This window comes from Takifugu rubripes, chromosome 1, assembly GCF_901000725.2.
Source record: "Takifugu rubripes chromosome 1, fTakRub1.2, whole genome shotgun sequence".
Lineage (NCBI taxonomy): Eukaryota > Metazoa > Chordata > Actinopteri > Tetraodontiformes > Tetraodontidae > Takifugu > Takifugu rubripes.
This window is the reverse complement of record NC_042285.1, coordinates 16,532,110-16,552,029: the sequence shown is the minus strand read 5'-3', so window position 1 is coordinate 16,552,029 and position 19,920 is coordinate 16,532,110. Positions and strand designations below refer to the sequence as shown.

Genomic DNA, 19,920 nt, shown 5'->3' with positions numbered 1-19,920 from the left:
GATCCGCTGAGTCTTCACAGGTCTTTAAATCACTCCGGGGGGTTGCTTTCTTTTCATTAACCGCTTAAGAAATTTTATGTTGTTTTTTTTTAAGAATATTTGTTTTTACCTGAGTAGAAGTAATAAAAAAAGAGAATATCACAAATCTTTATTCATGTTTATGCAAAGGTCACAAATTCCACTGGCACTCAGAATGAATCCACAGATGTCATTTTTAAAAAAGCGAGTATCTTCTCCAAAGTTCTCACATCAGCTTAACGACTTTGTAAATAATTACATTGTAAAACTTTTCATTTCACAAACAACCATGTTGTAATGTGGGTAAAATGTCCGGGTCCAAGCAGATGAGGCTCCTGCTTCCTGTCACGCCTCAGTGTAAACTCTAAATCCTGCCCACAGCGAAAGAAGCGTTTTTCGACCTGACGCAGCTGCGTATTAGAATACTTTCACCCAGCAGAGTTCAGTGGATGCGAGCTTTCACATTTGTGATTGCTGAGTCCCCGTTTTTGGCTCATGGTACAAACCTGCAGAGCTGGGAGCCACAAAGACTGAGTCTGAATTCAGATGACTTATTCAACTATATGTTGACTATACGAGTCAATAGCAAGTCTACAAAAATACTCCTGGCCTGCCAACTACAAGTGCACGCGCCTCTTATCGCTCTAAAAATCCCTGATTCCAGAGTGGGCATCAAAACTGATGCATTTGTCTCACAGGGGACACTAATGTCTTCTATAGAAGTGCAAACAAAGATCTTAAACCAGGCTGTATTCAGAACCTGGAAGGAATCATTCCGGGTTAGTAGAAAAAGGCGTAGTATTGAAGTTTGTTTCGTAGACTAACGCAAACTGCTGCCCTGAACGTATGTAAAAAGCTACTCAATCCTCTAACCTGACACCTGTTGCCGATGGCGATGATCTAAAGTGAAGTAAACAGGTTTAACCTTCGAGTCACTGAGCAGCGTCGCCGGCCTCTCCGTCTTCGGGTCTGAGCCCGTCAGAGTCAGTTCCTGAAGGCGCCGCAGCGGCTCGCTCGGCATATGAAGTCTTTGAGCAGGTTCCCATCGATCTGCCAGAAAGCAGCCGTCTGAGTCACCTCGGTCAGGTGATTCACGCAAAACTTGAAGCAGAAGTCCTCCAGGTCCTGGATCACAGGAGCACGTGGTTAACATGAGAGCAGCAACGCGGAGGGGTGAAACGCCTCGTTCAGTCGGCACAACGCTGCAGCGGAGCGAGCGACGCGGACTGACCTCTGCATCGTAGCGCACGGCGGCAGACAGCAGGGAGAAGGCGTTGTCAACGGTGATGCCCCGCTTTATGATGTGCTGGCAGAGCCGCTTCAGGCGGTTCTCGCAGTAGGACGTGGCCAGATCCAGCAGCCCTGGTGGTGCAGAGACAGGAAGGTGGTGAGCGCTTGTACTCCGTTAACACGGCCATCGGTGAAGGGCAGCTGTGTGCGTGTGGTTCTGACCAATAGCATCCTCGGGAGGCAGTTCCACGTTGTCCGTGTAAAGGAACTCCAGGAAAGACCGGTACACCGGGAAGGAGAACTGGTCTATTTCAATCACCTCCTTCAAGTCCTCATTCCAGTGGGACTGGAACATGGATCTGAAGTGTTCGCATCTGCGCCAGAACAGACCACAGGTTTTAGCTCTTCTACAGCCCATCAGAACTCACAAACCAGCAGAGTCGACCTCTGACCTGATTTTTAACACTGCTTTGTGGACGTAGATGTATTTGCCGTCGACGCAGAACTTGAGGTCGGCCGTCTCGGGATTGTCAAACTCTTTCTTCAGGGACTGAGCGACGGTCAGGTAGTCGTCGTAATCTGGAGGAAGACAGCGCTGCGTGACATGGCCTTCGGCGAGCAGCTACTTTAGGTGACCTGGATCGTGGAGTGATTTTAATAATACAGTTGCTGATTCTGTCTGTTGGCGGGTTCTCGTGTCACTGACGTGTCCTCGACTAATCTGGGTCATATAAACACACGTTGGCTGTTTGTTATGAAGCCTCGTGTCTGCACACCACCGTCTGGGACAAAAGCCACCAAGAAGCGTGTGTGTAACGTGCTGAGAGCTGGACTCAGGGTGATCACGAGGTCAAAGAAACCAAATCGGTCATCAATATTTGTTTATATAGTCCTTGACAAGATCCAGTGATCAAAGTGCTTTGCATGGTGGAACTCAAGAATAAGAGAGATTAAAAGGCTTAAAAGAGGGAGGCAATAAAAACTAGAGACGAGGCTGAATAATCACATTTTGATGTGGTAAATTAGAAACCATGCAGCAGCATTTGAAAAACTGGTAATGAAGAAACACTAACACGGTCCACAGTCGAGGTGAAGTTAAACGGATGCTTTCCCAAAGTCCTGAAACCCAACACAGGATTGAGAAGGAAGGTTAAAGGTTCCCACACCTGAAGACGGTTATCAAAGTGTCTGAGGTTAAACATCAGTTAACCTTTGCACCTAGATTGGTGAGAAGATTCAGCACAAGGCTGCAGCACAACAACATGTGAAAAAAGGAACTGTAAATTTAGAGGTTGGGCACAAAACGTGGCAAAAGCAACCTCACTGAGGACAGTAGCCATACCTACAGAGAGAAGCCTCCACATAACCGAGGGGGTGGCGAAGCACGCAAAGACGTCGTCGGTGCAGCCAAAGTGTGTGAGGTAGGGGAGGATGATGGACTGGCCCCTGCACTGGCCCCACATGTACACCTGACCACTCTGGGTCTTAGCGGCTGACGTGTGTGTGGAGTGACAGGCAGCGATCTCCACGATCCTTTAACAGAAGTCAGAGCAGAGAATAAAGTGGTGTAAAGCTGAAAGCGCTCACCCCAATAACGCCCCGGACACAGAGCGTGTCCACGCCGTCCACCGTCTGCGTCCGCTGGCTGTGTCCTCGTGGTGCTGCACGCTGAGGCTCATGTACAATCGCACAATATTACTACCAAATGAAAAACTTCATACCCTTTCTTTCAGATTTTGGTGACTCTAAAATGGCTATTTCCACTGTTTGCACGCAAGTGTTGAATTTCCTGATTATTTATTGTGTATTAGGGTTAATTTTGTCATACAATATAAAGGTTGTATGACAAAGGGCTCACTTCTCGGTGCAGTTGGAAGGGAACAGAGCTGCAGCCAGGGGACACAGGCATGAATCCCAACGGCCTCCGCTGCCGTTTCGAAGCGCAGACGGAACACGTCAACATATCCGGGTGTATTATGGGGGTCAGCAGGTCTGTGGCGATGCTGCTCACCTCTCTTTCTCGGTCATAATCTGAACTGGGCTCAGCTGGTTGCTCTTGTTTCCGGTGCCTAGCTGTCCGTAAGTGTTGGCCCCCCAAGCATAAAGCAGCCCCTCGTCCGTTAGCGCCAAGGAGTGAGCGTAGCCTGACACCACCTGAAAGAAAAGGGTAAATAGAAGATATATTCTATGGCCAATCAAGTATTTCATACTTCAAATTTGAACAGCAAACTCAAACAAACTGTATTCTTGAGAAGACACTCAGCTCTTTTGGCTTTCGCTTGTTAATATTCTCTTTCTAATATGAACCCAGATTCTGTGTGACTAAACCAGAATGTAATGCTGATCTACCATCTCACTGATCTTCTTATATATATTACATATAACTAGACACCAGAGGGGATCCCATACCTGCTGCACACATAAGCCCTGAAGAGCTACGAGGCGACAGGGAGTGAGCTGATTCCCATTATTTCCGAGTCCCAGCTGGCCGTTGCCATTGTAGCCCCACCCATACACCTGCGGAGCGCATGGAGATGGCATGAGCGCAGTGGCAGCAGGAGAAAATAAAGTGTTGTTGGTAGGCTCACCTCTCCATTGTCCACCACTGCCAGGGACGAGGTCTGACCGCACACGATGCTGACAGCCACTCTGTTCTGCAGGCAGCTGGACACCCGGCGGGGCGTGGGCTGGTTGGCTGTGGAGCCCGAACCCACCTGACCACAGTTATTGTAGCCCCACGCGTACACCTGGCAGACAGGACATTTAAAGTGAGAGGGGACAACAGGCATTCAAAAATAACGAGGAAAACGTCACCCGCTTAAAAGCTGCTGTAACTGCTATCAAATAAAGGAAGGCAGTGAAGATTCTACACTTTAAACGCATGGTTTGTTCCCATTTATTTAGCAACTGCAGCTCTCTTCCCATTTGTGCGGTGGTTTGGACAGATTCAGGGTCTCCCCCGGAAGCAAAACGTGCTACTCACTTCTCCAGAGTCAGTCAGAGCCATCGAATGGTGAGAGCCACAGGCCACTTCTGTCACCTTCCTGTTGAGCAGGGTAGCAGAGACGAGCACCGGAGCCACTCCTTGGTTGGTCGTCCCATTTCCCAGCTGGCTGTAACCGTTATGTCCCCAGGCAAACAGCTCTCCATCTGAAGAATTAAAAACAGGCCATTTTGCAGCTCCTAATCCAATTTAATCCAAATGTGAAGAAAAGGATTAAACGTCTGGCGCTGCTACCTTCGGTGGCCAGCAGGATGTGGGGGCCGCTGCCGTAGCTGAGGCTGACCACTTTCCTGCCGCTCAAAATGTCCACCTTTTTGGGCACAATGGTGCACTGGCTGTCCCCTGTCCCCAGACAGTTACTACAGTTGAGTCCAAACGCGTACACCTGAGTGTGAAGAGCAGAGGGACAAACCAGGCAGAGCACACACCACGGATCAGTGATTAGCAGGGATAAGCAGCCCCTGTCAGCAGAGTAGGTAACAGGTCACATTCCAAACACACAAACATCAACAGCGGTTCTTGTAGTGCTGGTCAGACGTCCCGTCCCCCATCACTGCCACGGGAAGGTGAAGGACCGTGGCAGCACGACTGATCTTCAGTTTATTTTGTCAGATTTGCATAGTGAAATAGGTTCGTTGGGAAGTAGGCAAATTGAACATATCTAGAAAGCTGCTGAGCATTATTTAAAAAAAAGACGACAGACGAATGCATGTCTGTATGTTCCTCATGAAACTGAAGAAGTGATATCGGGTTATTGCGTATGAATATATCAAGAGGGTATAAGATCATTTCCATAAGTACGGGCCTATCTGAAAAAGATGACTGCATTTAGCTGCACCCCTTCTATTTTTCCACAAATCCACTTTATGATTAATTGTATCAATTTAATAGGATTAATAAAGATTTCACAATGCCAGAATTTAAAACAAAATTAAATATCTTTGTACTAAAGCAATTACTACTAAAGTTACCTCTGACCTCATCATCACTGGTGATGTAGATCGCCTCATTGGCTGAGGTTCCAAACACATAGGCTTTGCGGATGGTGGACAGCTCCTGAGGACTCATCAGGCTGAAGAGAGGCCATTTGGTTAAGTCCACCATGATGGAAACAGTGCAGGTCTGTGTGAAGGATGGGGTGAAGGACATGGAGCTCAGTCCATGGGCATGGTAGTGACGAGAAGAGAGACCCTCAAAGATGCCACTGCTGAAGTTACTGTTGAGAAGGAATTTAAAGAGACACACGATCAGGAGGCATCCCTAGAGCAATACTTTCACATAGTAACATACATACGTTACATCTGAAGAGGCTGACATTACAATATTTGAATGATCTAAAGGATTTCTGGATATAATACTTGTGAGTCAAGCAACTAAAACCCAATATGACCAGGATTAGCTTCACCATTCATGTTTTCTGTACCATAAAACTGTGGATTCACCTGCCAACCCTTGGTACAAAAAGGCTGTCAATGGACTGATAATAAACCGGAAATCAGTTTTCTGACAGTGATCAGCTGCAACGAGTTAATGCAAACCATTCTCGAACACAAAAGATCAAAAATTAATTAAATTAAAACATGGGAACTAGTTCACACACGCACGCTGTTGGATTCTCAATAAAACACTGACAGAAGCAGCAGCTTAAGGGGCACTAAGGATTAGCAGTATTACGAGGAAATGCTGTTACATAGTGTTGTAACAGCGCTGCTAACACTAAAGTCTAGCCTTTAAAGTGTACAAACATGTTAAATACGGGGGGAAAGCCCACAATCTTTGCTATCTGCCGAGTGCACTGCTGGTTTCCATTGTCACAAACGCATTATTCAGCAAATTGTCCAGTGAACCAACACGTTAAGCGAGTTGATGCTAGACTCATCCGCGGGGAAAGTCCTACTAAGCTAATTGGCAAAGGCTTACAAATGTTACCTTCGAACAACACAAGTGGTAAAGGAAAGAACCCAGTTTCTATGAATCCCACCTGGTAAACCTGTTTATCCGTCACTAGAAGCAGCAGCTGCCTGTTGAGGAGGATCCTGTTTTCACTTTCACTGCGACGCTTTTTCCGGAAATGGGAAGAAAAACAATGTCACGTGGTACAAGTCGTGACTAATCGATTGCAGATTGGATCGATTGCTTTTGTTTTTGCATTATGTATCGAGGGAGCGTGAAGATATGGTGTATAATTACTTCACTCATACTGATAGTTTCCAAAATCTCCAAACAGGAATTTCCCAGTTCCTCTAACTAAATTTTTATCCGAATATTTGTTTTGCCAGCTGACAAATTGCATGCCTGCCCTCTTTGATGTATTTTTACTAGATTAATTGATCTATATGTCATAAGACAAGATGGCGTTATGTATAAGGGGATTTGATGATTGATTACCACTAAAATATTCAAAACTATAAATCCAGCCAATTTAGATTCCTCTCTCTCTTTCTCTCCAAGTACCTTGATTCTGTAAACAGAACCATAGTCCATAATCTGCCACCTCAGCCCACAATCCTTCAGTGGAATCTTACTCAAACAATTCCAAATGTTATAAAAGTGATAAATGTGCCTTTTATGTGCCTCATTGTGCAAGTTCCTGTTTTCTTTTTAAATTTTATACTGCAAATATAAAAGCTTTCTTAGGTGAGCAGCTCTCTCTTGCGCACACGTGCGCACGCACACACCCTTTGAGTTTTAATTGTTATGAGTGTTATGGACCTATTTTGATGTCTATGCCTAAACACACATACACAGAAAGATACACTATAAGAAAAACAGAGATACTCAAACCTAATCCACCTCACTTCTAGGTTCTGGAGCTCTGTGGTGTCCTACTGTGTGCTTGACCATATCAAGTGATCTTCCAAAGCAAAAGGACCTCTGACTTCCATGACTGTGCAGCATGTGGTCAATTGCTGCTTCCAAAGTTGCCCTAAATTTGCTTCTCAGACAACCACGCAGTCCTACATCTAGGTCAAACTTTGATGTGGAGACCCGACATTTCATTCAAGTTAATCATTTCCTGAAAAGTGTTTCAGAAAACAGAGCTCTTCACAAGCAGAAAATGTTTATTATAGAGATGCAGCTCAGCCAACACTGAAAGATGTACCACAGCCGCATCGCCATCCCTCACATTACTCCTATTACTGCCTTTGTGTTTTGTCCCCATTTGTCATAAGTGTACTTAAATTTTTGAGGCGTTTCTAAGTTTATAACAGTATTATAACGCATCCTTCTTCCTCACCGGCAGACGACACAAACACTCAGCTCCAGCATTGCCGAGACTGAAAACATCAGATCCACCAGTCCCTATTATATAAGGATATATGTGTTCACCTCAAGGCAAATCAATTCCAATAAAAAATGTAGTCCACATTTAGCAGAGTGCGATTACGGAGCAAACGCAATCCTCTTGGAGGCAGCATGGGCCTAGGAAGTGTCAAAACCACAACTACCTCAAAAATACTATTTAAGGAGATCTGCTGGAAGCTTCTTCTGCTCTAGAGCTCCTGTATGTATGAATCACAACACTCATAAGCACAGAGGATCCAACAGCTAAACAGCAAGTTTATTTTGGTTAGGATCAGAAACACAGATCATGTCCTGAGGGTGAGATGAGGGAAAAAAAAACAAAAATCCCATAACGCAAATATGGTAACGATGGTTTTTGGTGATCAGGAGAGGAGGGAGGTCATGAGCATGACAGATTCTGCATTACAGTGTTCAGTGAATAATATTGGAGAGGAGCAGTGAGTCTCCACAGCAAAGAGCAGCACTGATGGTTCCAGTGGCAAACAACAGGGGGGCCACACATCTCCAGTTCCTCAAACCGTTTCCTGTTGAATCAAACCCGGTTTTAGTTGAAATGAAAAACAAAAGGCACAATGATTTTCAACTCATTCTTGTCTTTAATATGCACAAGAGTTGAAAGCATCAATGAGCCACCTTAAAGAGAAGAATTGAATCTAAATTTTATAAAAAGATATAAACAATCAGAGGCCAAAACGCTGTCTGTTGCTTTTCTCCTATTATTTTATTTAAAACAACTTTTCATTAGCAAGTAAAAATCTTGCGACAAACATAAGCTTGTATCCAATTCAGATACAAGGCAACAAAATTGTAAATCTTTAAAGTGGCTCGGTCTAGTCGGCTAGTTCTTTTGACTGTACACCCTCTTGATAATTTTGTTCAGTAATAAAACAACTAGTCCCAAAAATCAAGTCTGAGCTGCTCATCACAGCCCTAGCTGGTAATTAAAACCCTAGTGTGACCTTTCCCCCCCACACCCCCCCTCACCCAGCTCTGATCCACTCTCAGTAGTTAGCAGCCAACTAGTAGATCACAAAGTCTTCCAAGACCTGGGTTAAGGTTGGGTTTAAAGTCTCACACCTCAGACCCAATCCCGCACGCCAAAAAACGTGGGACGGTAGAGAGAACGCGTCCCGTCACCGCAACATAGAGCAGAGAGAGAAAAAGCCAGTCCCAATTTATCTGCATGTCATCACTATACATATGCAAGTCAAAAATAAACACAATGAAATATTGCTTCAAAAACAAAACAGAACCCCTCCCCAGCCATCGTTGACAGTTATTGTCCATCCAATGACTGTCAGCTGCAGCAGCTTTGTACAGGCTTTATGTAAATATATTCATTAGGCGGCAAGGAGGGACACACATTACATTTTTGTACAATTATTCAAATTGACTGATGACATGTGACCTCCTCGTCAAAAGTAGGCAAGTACTGTAAAGGTCGGGACCTGGACTCCTCACATCAGCGTAGTCTTCAATAGTAAAGGTCCCATTCTGCAGGGAGACATCGCTGTGCCCCTCAGATGTGTGCATAAGACTGAAGAACAAAAAAAGTGTGGAAACTCCACAGATTCAGAAAAAGTTGCAACCTAAAAAGAAGTCACCAAAAAAAAAAAAAACTTTGGAGAATTGGGGGAAAAAAAAGAAAAAAAAAATGGAAATAATCGTCAGGTCTGAAACATTCCAGGCTGAATTTTTAAACTTGAGGTGTTTTACTATTTTGATTTCAAATGAAATCCCCTTTTCAAAGGTTCACATTCGAGGGGGTTTGGGAATCAACAAGTCCACTTGATTGGATGGGACCAATTTCTGGCTGCAGATATGGGCAAAATGTTGGAGGGGGGGCAAATGCTACAGCTAAGGATCCTCTTCTTCCCAAGTACATCCTACCTCACCTAAAGGCGTGTCCTTTTAGGACACTTACCCAGATCAATAAAAGCCCAAATCTGCTGTTGCTGTTTTTTAGATGCAGACAGTTAACAGGTGAAATGCACTGGAAGAAAGACATAATTTATTCACATTACTAATGATTTAAAAAAAAAAAAAAAAAAGATTAAGATTGAAAATTCAATAAGGGTCACCAAAAAGTGACGTCATCGAGTCAGAAATCCCATCAGTCAGTTTGCCACGGAGTCCTCATTTGCCATAGAGCCCTTTCACTCCTCCAACTGCCCCAGGGCGGTCCTGGGAGGGCAGTGGGGATCCGTGGTTAATCATGGCTTAGCACTGGGACCGGCTCTTTAAACTCGGTGGAGAAGGGGGTTATAGAGGTGCCCGACCATCAAGGAACTGTGTTACTAGACGTGGAGCTGTGTGGATTTTGTTTGTGTGTGCGTGGGTGAGGCAACACCGGAGAACAATCCCGGGGAGGGAAAGCACAAAAAAAAAGAAAGAAAAAACCCCCCCCCCACAAACAAACAGCAGTATTTTCTTCCCCACAAGTGATATGATGGCTTCTAACAGAAGTATGCACACTAATTCTAAGTGTCAAAAATTGTGTATGTTTGTGACTCAAATGTGCTTGTTTTTTTGTCTTTATGAGAAAATGACATTTGGCAATTCGACCTTGCCACAAAGGCCCCTTCGTCCTTCATCCTGTTTTTATTTTAATGGTGTTGTTGAAGCTCTGGCTGAGAACACTGGCATTCCTCCTAATGTAACGGGCCTGATGCTGACAGGATCTCAATATGGGCTGCCGTTGTTAAAGCGAAGGATGACCGTTAAAAATATTACGTTAAAAAAAGAAGAAAGGAAAAAAAACACCCCGTGTGCAGACGCAGGAGTGAGTAAATCCTTCAGTGGAGTTTTCATTTTGCCGTGACGCAAAGTAAATCCTTCGGTACCAGGTTGGAGGAGAGATGGATGAATGTCTGGGGGTGATTTTAGAGTACTCGAGCAGCCGCTTGAACCAAACATCTCAGAAATTGAATTCCTTTGTCTGCATGTTGGAGGCCGGATCAAAGTTGAAGGTCCCACCTTGTGTGTCTGGGATCAAGTTGGGATCTTCATCAATCTGTAGAGGACAGATGTCAGTCAGAGGAATGCCGGCAAAAACGACACAAACGCTTCCACTGGTGAAATACTCACATCATCCCCTGAAAAGTACAGATCAATAATCTCAAAGGCTAATTTGTAGATATCCTCATTCTCATGTTGCTGCAGATTTTCTATCTTTTCCAAACCTGGAAACACACAAGCAAACATTGAAGTCGAGATTTGTTCTTCAACCAGGAACATAATTTAAACTGGGACTGGCGTATTGCACGGCACTAAAGCGGTACCGCAGACACGGACCTCCACACTCCTCTATGATCTCTGCAATGTTGCTGGCTTCATCTCCGGCCATGATGAGAATATTCTTCAAGCCGTCCAGGACGACCTGCACCACCTGGGAGTCTTTCACCGACAGCAGGTTGCAGAAAGGCGGGATGACGCCCTGCTCCACCAGGAACTGCACCTGCACATGCACATGCACACAGCAGCCATAACTGAACGCACCTCCCCTCACCACCAACACTTTTGCTCCGATTTCTGGCTTCCTGTTCTCACTCACCTGGTCTTTCCTCCCACTGATGGTGAGGTTACTGATGGCCCATGCTGCCTCCTTCTGAGTGCCAAAGTCCCCCTGTAGAGAAAAGGCCGGCCACTGAGATGTGCACAGACGCTCTTTTCACCAACCGACATATCAAGACCACTGTGGCCTTTAGTCCTCAGGTCAACTCAAAAACTGTTTTCGTCTCTGCCTGCAGCTGAAAGAATGTGTCTCTGCATCTCCACACCATTACAAACAGCATTAAACTTAACATTTGTGTTATGAGAAGACGTAAAAATGAATAATGACAGTGTAAAGCCGCCACACACACCTTGGCCAGTTGCTGGATGATCATTGGAATCAGTCCAGCATTGATCACAGCTTGGACCTGCTGCTGGTTTCCTGCTGTAATGTTGGACAGGAACCAAACAGCTTCCTGCAAATAAAAGCCATCACATGATCAAACCCAGCGACTTCCCTCAGAAACAAACTGTCTGGTGCTAGTTTTTTTGGAAAATAAAGACATCATCACAGCCAGAACAGGTTTCTCGTGGTTTCTCCCACTGGCAGTGTATGTTTTAAAGCACGTTTCTCTTCAGCGATGCATGTTAAAAAAGGCAAAAACGAGCTACAGCCATAGCATGAAACGTGACACACACCTTGTTGATCTTTTCTTTAGGGTGTGTCAGCAGATTGGGGAATTGTGCGAGCACATCACAGTTGAGAACCACCTGCGTCTGCTCATCAGTGCCAGTCACGATGTTGCCCACCGCCCTCAGAGCTGCTGTCTGCCATTTGAAGGTGTCCAATTAGCAAAAAATAAAAAAAAGACAGGTTAAAGTGGGCGTCATTTTTAAATGTCATCTTTTCAACCATGGACACAATTCTAACTTGAACCCATCAATGCAGCGGCCTCACCTGAACTTTGACCTCCTGGTGACTGAGGAGAGCCACAAGAATTGGGACGACTCCAGAGTCAATGACCATTTGGATCTGTTCGTTGCCCCCATCTGTCAGGTAGGACAGAGCCCAAACTGTGTCTACGAGGATCTGAGCAGACAGATGCGGTGAGAACACGTTCAATAATGGTTCTTAAACAACAACAACAACAACAACAACAACATCATCATCATGCCGGAAAGATCTTTTTACAGGAAACATTGCTGGCGCAATAACTGCCGGTACTTACATTAATATCGCTGTGATATATTAGCACACAGAGGGCAGGCAGAATCTGCAGAGGGAGGGAAAGCAGCTTGTGAGTGGGTTGAATGTGGGCAATGATTTAGCTGGCTTAAATGAAGGAAAAAAAATAGGTCAGAAAAAAAAGGACTAGTTATCAAACCAAGATTTCAAATGCCAATAAAAACTGGGGGGGATTTCCAGCCCCCTGGTAGGCGGGGCTAAACTGGTTGGGACACAAGGAGCGAGGCAGCCGCATCAGGTCCATCAGAGATGAGCACCTGTGTACCCACCTCCTGCACCGTCTCCATGGGGGGTGGCGGGTCCTTGTTGCGGCAGAGGTTCACGATAACCCAGGTGACATTACGAAGGAAGGTAATCGGGATGGAGGGGCTGATAAAGGACAGCAGGGGCTTGACCACGCCCAGAGAGATGACAAAATCCCTGCACTGAGGGCCGTCACCTGACCAACACCAGCAGAGTGCACGTGAGTCAACGGAGACTTAAAGCTGTTGTGCCTACACGGAGGAGAGAGCAGCTACTCACCTATAATGTTTCCTAAAGCCCAAACAGCCTGTTCACACACGTTCTGGTGAGGAGACTGTAACAGTCGCAGGAATAGGGGCACTGCATCTGGACACAGAGAGGGAGACAAGGCCACATCAAAATGTGTCCATGGAGACAGCTTGTGCAGCCATGCTCTGCCCAGTCAAACGCTGACCCACATCTCTGGCACAGGGGCAAGAAAAAGAAGCATTTGAGAAGGGAAGTATCATGATTTAAAATGGGCTCCTTGCAGCCAGCGTAGAGTGTTTCACCCGGTTAAAAGGATTATCACCAAGCAGTAATAAACTTAAATTGGGCAGTGCACAAGACATGGAGACAATCAGGATGGCCGTCTCATCTTCTGGAAGAAAGTGCTTCTAGCACAGAGCAGCACATCCAGGATTTTCAAAGGTAAAATGCAGCGTTATCTAGTAAAAACACAATGAAACTGACAGCATCTGGGGGAAAAATAATCAGGCGTTTACAGATGGCAGAAAAGCACAGACAGAGTGGCAGAGGACAAAATGTGGGGTGGACATACTGGATTTAACCACCGCCTGAGTCTGTGCTGATGTTCCAGACGCGATGTTAGTCAGAGCCCAAGCTGCCTCAAACTGGAGAGAAGGGCTGCAAGAGAGGAAACACAAACTCAGAGTCCTTTCTGATGTTCAATCGGGCACTTTTGCATTTCTCCAGTGCAACTAAGACACCAAGTTGATTTAAGCTTTAAGGTTTATGAAGGGTCGTGATGGTGCTCGCTGTGTTAGTGAAATCATGGTGGTCATTTCAGCCGAGCCCTGACTACATCTGAGTCCAATAGTCTATAAACGTATCAGTTTCAGGGCAGATGGTAGCTTCTTATATGTCACAAAGATGCATTTGAAGCCCAATCTGCTACAGCACTGATAAGGCCCATCAGAACACACATTCTTAGACAATCTCGTCACACATTGACCCATAATCGTGATCGAAAAATGCCCCTTTCCTTGTGTGCTTTCCCAACCCCCCCCCAGAACACAAGGTCCTGGGAATTTGGAGCTCTGGGGGACAGGAATGCGGTTATATTTGGCACCGGCAGGGCTGAGCCCAGCCAACTGCCCCACGCCTCCACACACTCTCACGTGTGGACACTGGGTGCACACAGGGCCTCTGTGGCCACTGGATTCAGCAGTCAGTAATCCATCACGGCTCAGCCCTAACAAATCAAATACTCGGCTCATTGTGGCCATCACGGGAAACAGAAGCTTTATTAGAAGGAGACTTACTTGTCATTCCTCTCCAGGCATTTTACTAAGATAGGCAGGATCCCAGACTTTATCAAATCATCAATGGGGGGGTTTCTGTCACTTGATAGCAGTTTTCTAGGGGGGAAACCAAATATTAGTATCATTCTTCCTGCGCACAAAACCAGCCGTTGTGCATTTATTCCTGTATCTCCACCTGGCTGCCTGCACAGCACTGAGCTGGACAACAGGGTTCTCACTGGTAGCATTCTGTGGGGACAAGAAAACAGGAATCATCGGAATGGCTGCGTTTCTGACCTCTTAGCCGATAATAGACGGACTGAAAGGTCCAAACTCTCACCATTAAGATGGCATCAAGAGTATCGTTTTGCTGCAAAAAGAGGAACAGATGAAATATTATTAGTTCCCGTTAAATGCATATATGAAAACACCATGTTCACTTCTGAATTTCCTGCTGATAAAAACAACTGGTAATGGTGGCGTTCCTTTATTTGACAGGCTACACGCTCTAAAACTGCCACAATAATACCTGATGGAGCTGTTTTTAAAGGAAATAACGGCTGATTTTAGCGAGTCTCTCCATCAGAACGCTGATCCGTCTGTGGTGATCACATGATCTGCTTCTTAAATGAAGGTGTTCAACAATGGTTTGAAAACCTTAAATATCAGACAGGAGAACCAACAATTATCCTGTTTTGTTGCAACTATCACAGAAGTGTTGAGTCACAACAACTCTGAGTGGCTCCGAGCCGCCTCGACATTCGACCGCTGACCAGAAAGACTTTATTCTGTTTATCTGGAGCCTTTTGAGCCAAAGTTTAAGAAATCCTTTAGATAATACATTCCCGTGGACGGGCAGTCCTTCAGCTGTAGTCGTCACAATCGTCAGAAACACACGTGCGCTGTGAGTGACGGCCGATATGAGCGATGTATGACCCAGCTCCATCACAACTAACTAACCTAAACCTTAACCCTCAAAACAGTACTTTAAATTTGTGAGGACCAGCTAAAATGCTCTTAATTTTCCAAAATGTCCTCACTTTGCTAGTAGAATGCGTATTTTGAAACTTAAAATGTATCAAGTAAAGGACTGGACACACACACACAGACACACACGCACAGACACACACACACTCTCTTACTCCTTTGAAGTCTGAGTCCAAGTCAGAGTCCTCCAGACTCTCCTCCAGGGGGACATTCCTCTTCTTCAGTAGATGTTCATCCCGTTTGTTCTGAGGGAGGACGAATGACAGAAAGGCAATGAGGGACAAGATCAAAGTGTTTGATCCGAGTGTTCAGAAACTCAGTGGCAGCCCATCAAACTCTCCGTTCCTCCTGATCCGTCAGGAGCGAAGCCGCCACGGCCGCCACCTGCTGCCTGAACCATGACACAAACATGACGTTGCTTTTAAAACAAAGGCCATCGCAACACTCTCAACCCCGCACTTTATTGCTCTTCAGACACACACACACACACACACACACACACAGAGACACACACACACACACACCGCGGCAGCTTGCAGGGCATTTGAGTCAGCGGTAGGAGGAGATTCCCTTGCCCTACATTCCTGTGTATCATGCTGATGTGCGTCACTGATGACTAATCTGAGCTACTGGTGTGTTTCATGCTGCTCTGCTCCAGCAAATGGAATGTGCTAGACTGAGAACATCCCAGCGCTGCGCACCGACGCTGCGTTCTGGTGCGGATGCGCTCGCTTCCTCTCTGCAAACCAGAGTTTCTTTTCTTCAGAAAATCTAGAGGTCAGAGATGTGCGCGAGGACGATGGACTCCGTCTTCAAACGTCTACGAGACACGATTGTGGCATTTATTAAGCCCTCAAACACGGTTTATACTTCACAGCCCTCAAAACCACGATGTCTACCTGTGCACGTGCATACAACCCCCATAATGCAGCGGTTTCCAAGGCCAAAACATAGAGAAAGGAAAGGAAAACCTCTAGTTCCTGATCAGGCACGTTTGTGTGCCCTGATTGGTGGAGCTGCCATCACATGACCGCCCCCAGGATAAACCAGATCACCGAGGACACCCGAGAAGCCAGAGGTGGGTCTCTTGTCCCAGACCATTACTTGAGCGACCCTGAACAATTCTGTAACCCCAGAGCCGTGTCAGCCCCAGCGGGTCGTGCACGTGCACGTGCCTGATGAGCTCGGACTGATCAGGTGACGCGTGGACTCCGGCTGTGCAGCTCAGTTAATTGTAGCGACACCCTGGAGCGGCTGGCTCAGGGCTGACGTTGGCCGCGCACGTACGATCACGTGCGCCGACGGCAGCAACACATGCAAATAACGACAAACGCGGATGAAGAGTTCTGCCAGAAAAGAGCTGAAACGTCCCGTAAATGGAGCTGCAGAGCTCAGATGGGGGGTTAAAACATTCTGAAGGACACTTTTAGGCCCAAAACCCAGGCGGACGACAGCGCTGAGACACAGCGGAGCTTCTTTTGGGCTTCACCAAACATCTACGACACACAACCAGTTACAGAAGAGCAACAAAACGGCTCAATCGGCCTTTTGGGGATTCCCAAGTACGACGACTTAGTTGTGCGTCCGCGTCACGTTCTCACCTTCCTCAACTCCAGCGTCACCTCATTCCGATGTCTTCTCATAGTCTGCAACACAAGAAGAGAGAGAGTCAGTTGTGCAGGTCTGGGCTTTATTCTGGAACAGAACAGAACCATCTCCAGGTATGCTGGTTCCGCCGCCTCACCACCCACCCGCCGGACCTCGGGTTCACCCCAAACATACAAACTACGGCCGCTAGACAAGCGGATGACGTCATCTCCCGTCACCGCTGGGGTTCTAGTTCACCCTCCAGAGTCTGAGATGCACCAGGATCTTGTGACTGGCTGAAGAGGTTCATGTTGCCTTCCTAAATAGCCTCTTGCGCAATCTGGGACGGCCATAACTCAGGAGGCCTCTGAGCCCAGAGCGGGACCACTTGTGACTGGAAAAGTATCGGTAATTCAATTTGTAATTGAACCACACAATAATATGTTGTATTTGGAGAACACTTCCACGGGGATCACCCCCCCTTTCCCCCCAACAGAGGAGCATGTTGGGACCTAGAGGGGGCCTGCAGAAGTGACTGAAGAGCCTATACGTCTACGCTCCAGCATAAACGCCGCGCAGATCTGTGCTCGCAGGCAAACGCGCCGTCTTGTGGTGTGTTTGACATCCTTCCTGAATCCGGTGAATTGTTTCTGTCTATAAAAATCACAATTTGTTGAGCTGCAGCAGGAACATCGCGGCTGCTGGCGCTTGTTGCTAAAATGCTAACGCTAATGCTAAGGGAACTGGGAGGAAGTGCCGTTTTCATTTATCTAGTAGCTATTGACAGATTGCTTAGGAAGGTTTTGCAAGTTATGGAAAAAAAAGATGACAGTTGTTCTTGTGGATAACCACGTTGAGCCCACGTGCTCTGAGAGAATAAGCATGAATGCGACACGAAGCTTCACATCGTTTCTATTGAAATTGGTCCCGACTCCCTTCAAAAACACTTAAAATCACCATTTCAAAACATGGAGGGGTCTCTGAATCCCTGTAAACAGGAACAATCATCACCAGCAAACAGCTCCACCTCCTCATATCACCCTTTCACCAAAAATGTAATGGCAATAACCATGTTAGCAGCCAGGGGTCTCAGCATTAGCGTGGAACAACTATGTCCACATAACAAGTACCCAAACCAGGTTAAATACTGTACACGCCATTACTTAACCAAATGATTATTTTAAGATGAGGATAAAGCCAAGATAAATACAAACACAACACGATGAGACCTTCAAAACGACACCCAGGTGAAAAGAGAGACTAATAATACTCTACAACAGATTATCCTGTAAAGTAAAGGATCTAATGATGTTACAGTCTCACAGGGGCTTCCAGTCCTGCACAAAAAGGAGGCTAAAGTGTTATTATTGCTGCTGGAGTCTGACTCATCGGTGGGGAGGCCGACATCCAGGATGCCTGAAATAGTATCAGAACTGCAGTTGGCCGGGCCTGCTGTGTGTTGGCCATGTGCTTATCATTCTGTCTCCATGCTTCACAACAAGCAACTATAAAGTGTCAGTCGGTGTTAGCGACCGGGCGGCCGCCCCGGCACCATCAGCTCCTATTTTGGCGTGTCTGAACCCATCTTATGTCAACTACTTCGCTCCTGGCGTCAGTTAGCATTACTGAGAATTGCTGTCGTGAACATTTAAAATTAGATGCGCGATTAGCCAGATGTTGAAAGAGGCACGGGTCACATCGTGACGACGTTTTTCAGGGGATTACGCCGCAATTATCCTCGTTAAATTAATGTGATTTATGAGGCCATCATTTAGATGTGACTATTAAAACAGCACGATGACCCAACTTATATATTTATATATATGTGATATATATGATATGATATACATATGATATGTATGTGATAAATACAGGTCGCCATGCAACATTTGGTGGCTTAGCTAGCAGCTGGGTTTAGCTCACCTGGTATTACACTACATGTTAGCATTTCGCCTACCAGCGCTAGCAACAAGGAGGGGCGGTGTTTAGTTAGGGTGGATTTTGTAACGCAGAACTAACGTTTTTCTAATCAAGTTTATGAAACGGTCACCAGTTGGCAGCGATCTTTCTTTGCGGCTTCGTGGCGTAAATCAACCCAAAGTCAAGATTATGGTGCCGGCTAGGCCGAAGCTCGCTGCCAACCGGTGTCTGACCAGCTAGCAGTGACAGCTACACTGCCAGCCCTCATTTCTGTGACATGAACGCGATGTACCATCTCTTCCCAAACATTAACTGCGGATCGACTACAGTCACCATTTACTTGAAATGGCTAAAACATGCCGGCGTGCGGGAGAAAACCAACGCGCTTGAGGCTAGGCGGGTACGCAGTTCCGATGGCGAACTTAAGGCGCTAGCGTTAGCTCGCTGGCTAACTAGCGGGCTTATGACTGCAGCCGGGGCCAGACTCTCCCCAACAAGGCCAGAATGTAACGTTATCCACATCAAAACTACCCACGTTTGGTCCGTCCAACACCGGCGCCTGTGCGCGCTTGCTCACCTCGACATCGCGTCCCTTGTTTTTAAAGCTTTTGATGCGGTGGTTTTCCAAGCCGGCGTTTTCTGCCATGGCTGAGGCTTCGCTTCGGGAGATCCTGTGTGAGACGAGCGCGGCAGCTCCGGTGTTGCGGCTCTGGCTGCTGCTCCGGAGAGAAGGGGGGAGACCGAGGACGTTACAGGAGGCGGGGGGAGGAGCCACGGCCGACGGCCTGCGATTATTATGGCCGCGATTCGTCACCGAACCCACACACGGACGCGTCCGACGCGCGTTATGCGCATCGCCCGAGGCCCGAGACGCGGGCGAAGCGCGGCTTCGGGTCGGGGAGGTTTCGGTTTGTGGAGGAGCCCCCGGTGGTTGGAGCGAGCGGCCCAAGATGGCTGCTCTTCACGGCATCCACGCCGGACATGACAGCAATTCACACCGGGGTGTGGAATTAGACCTAAAAGGGCTGCGTTTTTCGAGGTTTTCTGGGAGTCCCGCGAGTTGATTTAGAATTGAAGAAGCCTCTTGGGTGAAAAGGCGAAAGTTCTGCGGAACAACTAGAGGGAGTAATAATGTGGAGCCAAAGGTTCTCTTTGACCTGATGACTGAGAACGTTCATCAAATAGGTCGTTTCGCCTGCATGACAGATGTTGGGTAACGGTGGTAACATTAGACCCAATTTAATTGCCCCACTTGTTATCGTGCTGAAACTAACAATTTTGATGATACATATACCCGTGGATCAAGTGTAGCTGCACACTCGGGACAGCTCAAATGTGCCGGAGCCCCGAATTCCTACTTTCCG

General features: G+C 46.6%; 2 protein-coding genes across 4 annotated transcripts; both read right to left on the bottom strand.

The window, feature by feature from the left end:
- Nucleotides 1-133: 133 nt before the first annotated feature.
- rcbtb1 (regulator of chromosome condensation (RCC1) and BTB (POZ) domain containing protein 1) lies at nucleotides 134-6,354 on the bottom strand. 3 transcript variants are annotated; one of them, XM_011608558.2, is made up of 12 exons: nucleotides 6,234-6,354; nucleotides 5,224-5,468; nucleotides 4,487-4,637; nucleotides 4,232-4,398; nucleotides 3,837-3,995; nucleotides 3,658-3,765; nucleotides 3,260-3,402; nucleotides 2,591-2,781; nucleotides 1,701-1,827; nucleotides 1,471-1,622; nucleotides 1,250-1,380; nucleotides 134-1,143 (listed from the first exon to the last, which is right to left on the bottom strand). In XM_011608558.2, the coding sequence occupies exons 2-12, from the start codon at nucleotides 5,281-5,283 to the stop codon at nucleotides 1,003-1,005; spliced, it is 1,530 nt and encodes a 509-aa protein (XP_011606860.1). In that variant the 5' UTR covers nucleotides 5,284-5,468; nucleotides 6,234-6,354; the 3' UTR covers nucleotides 134-1,002. The 3 variants fall into 3 exon arrangements, with proteins under 3 accessions (XP_011606860.1, XP_003961798.2, XP_029695993.1); XM_003961749.3 differs by having other exon boundaries at nucleotides 5,231-5,468; XM_029840133.1 differs by lacking the exon at nucleotides 6,234-6,354 and adding an exon at nucleotides 6,182-6,203 and having other exon boundaries at nucleotides 5,231-5,468.
- A 1,439-nt stretch (nucleotides 6,355-7,793) lies between these two features.
- On the bottom strand, nucleotides 7,794-19,508 carry kpna3 (karyopherin alpha 3 (importin alpha 4)). Its single transcript, XM_003961750.3, has 17 exons — nucleotides 19,134-19,508; nucleotides 16,651-16,695; nucleotides 15,205-15,294; nucleotides 14,403-14,432; nucleotides 14,259-14,311; nucleotides 14,084-14,179; nucleotides 13,360-13,445; nucleotides 12,819-12,905; nucleotides 12,566-12,735; nucleotides 12,280-12,324; nucleotides 12,009-12,140; nucleotides 11,750-11,878; nucleotides 11,422-11,526; nucleotides 11,112-11,183; nucleotides 10,853-11,015; nucleotides 10,646-10,740; nucleotides 7,794-10,571 (listed from the first exon to the last, which is right to left on the bottom strand). Exons 1-17 carry the CDS (start codon nucleotides 19,200-19,202, stop codon nucleotides 10,476-10,478), a joined length of 1,563 nt encoding a protein of 520 aa, XP_003961799.1. The 5' UTR covers nucleotides 19,203-19,508; the 3' UTR covers nucleotides 7,794-10,475.
- Between the last annotated feature and the right edge of the window lie 412 nt (nucleotides 19,509-19,920).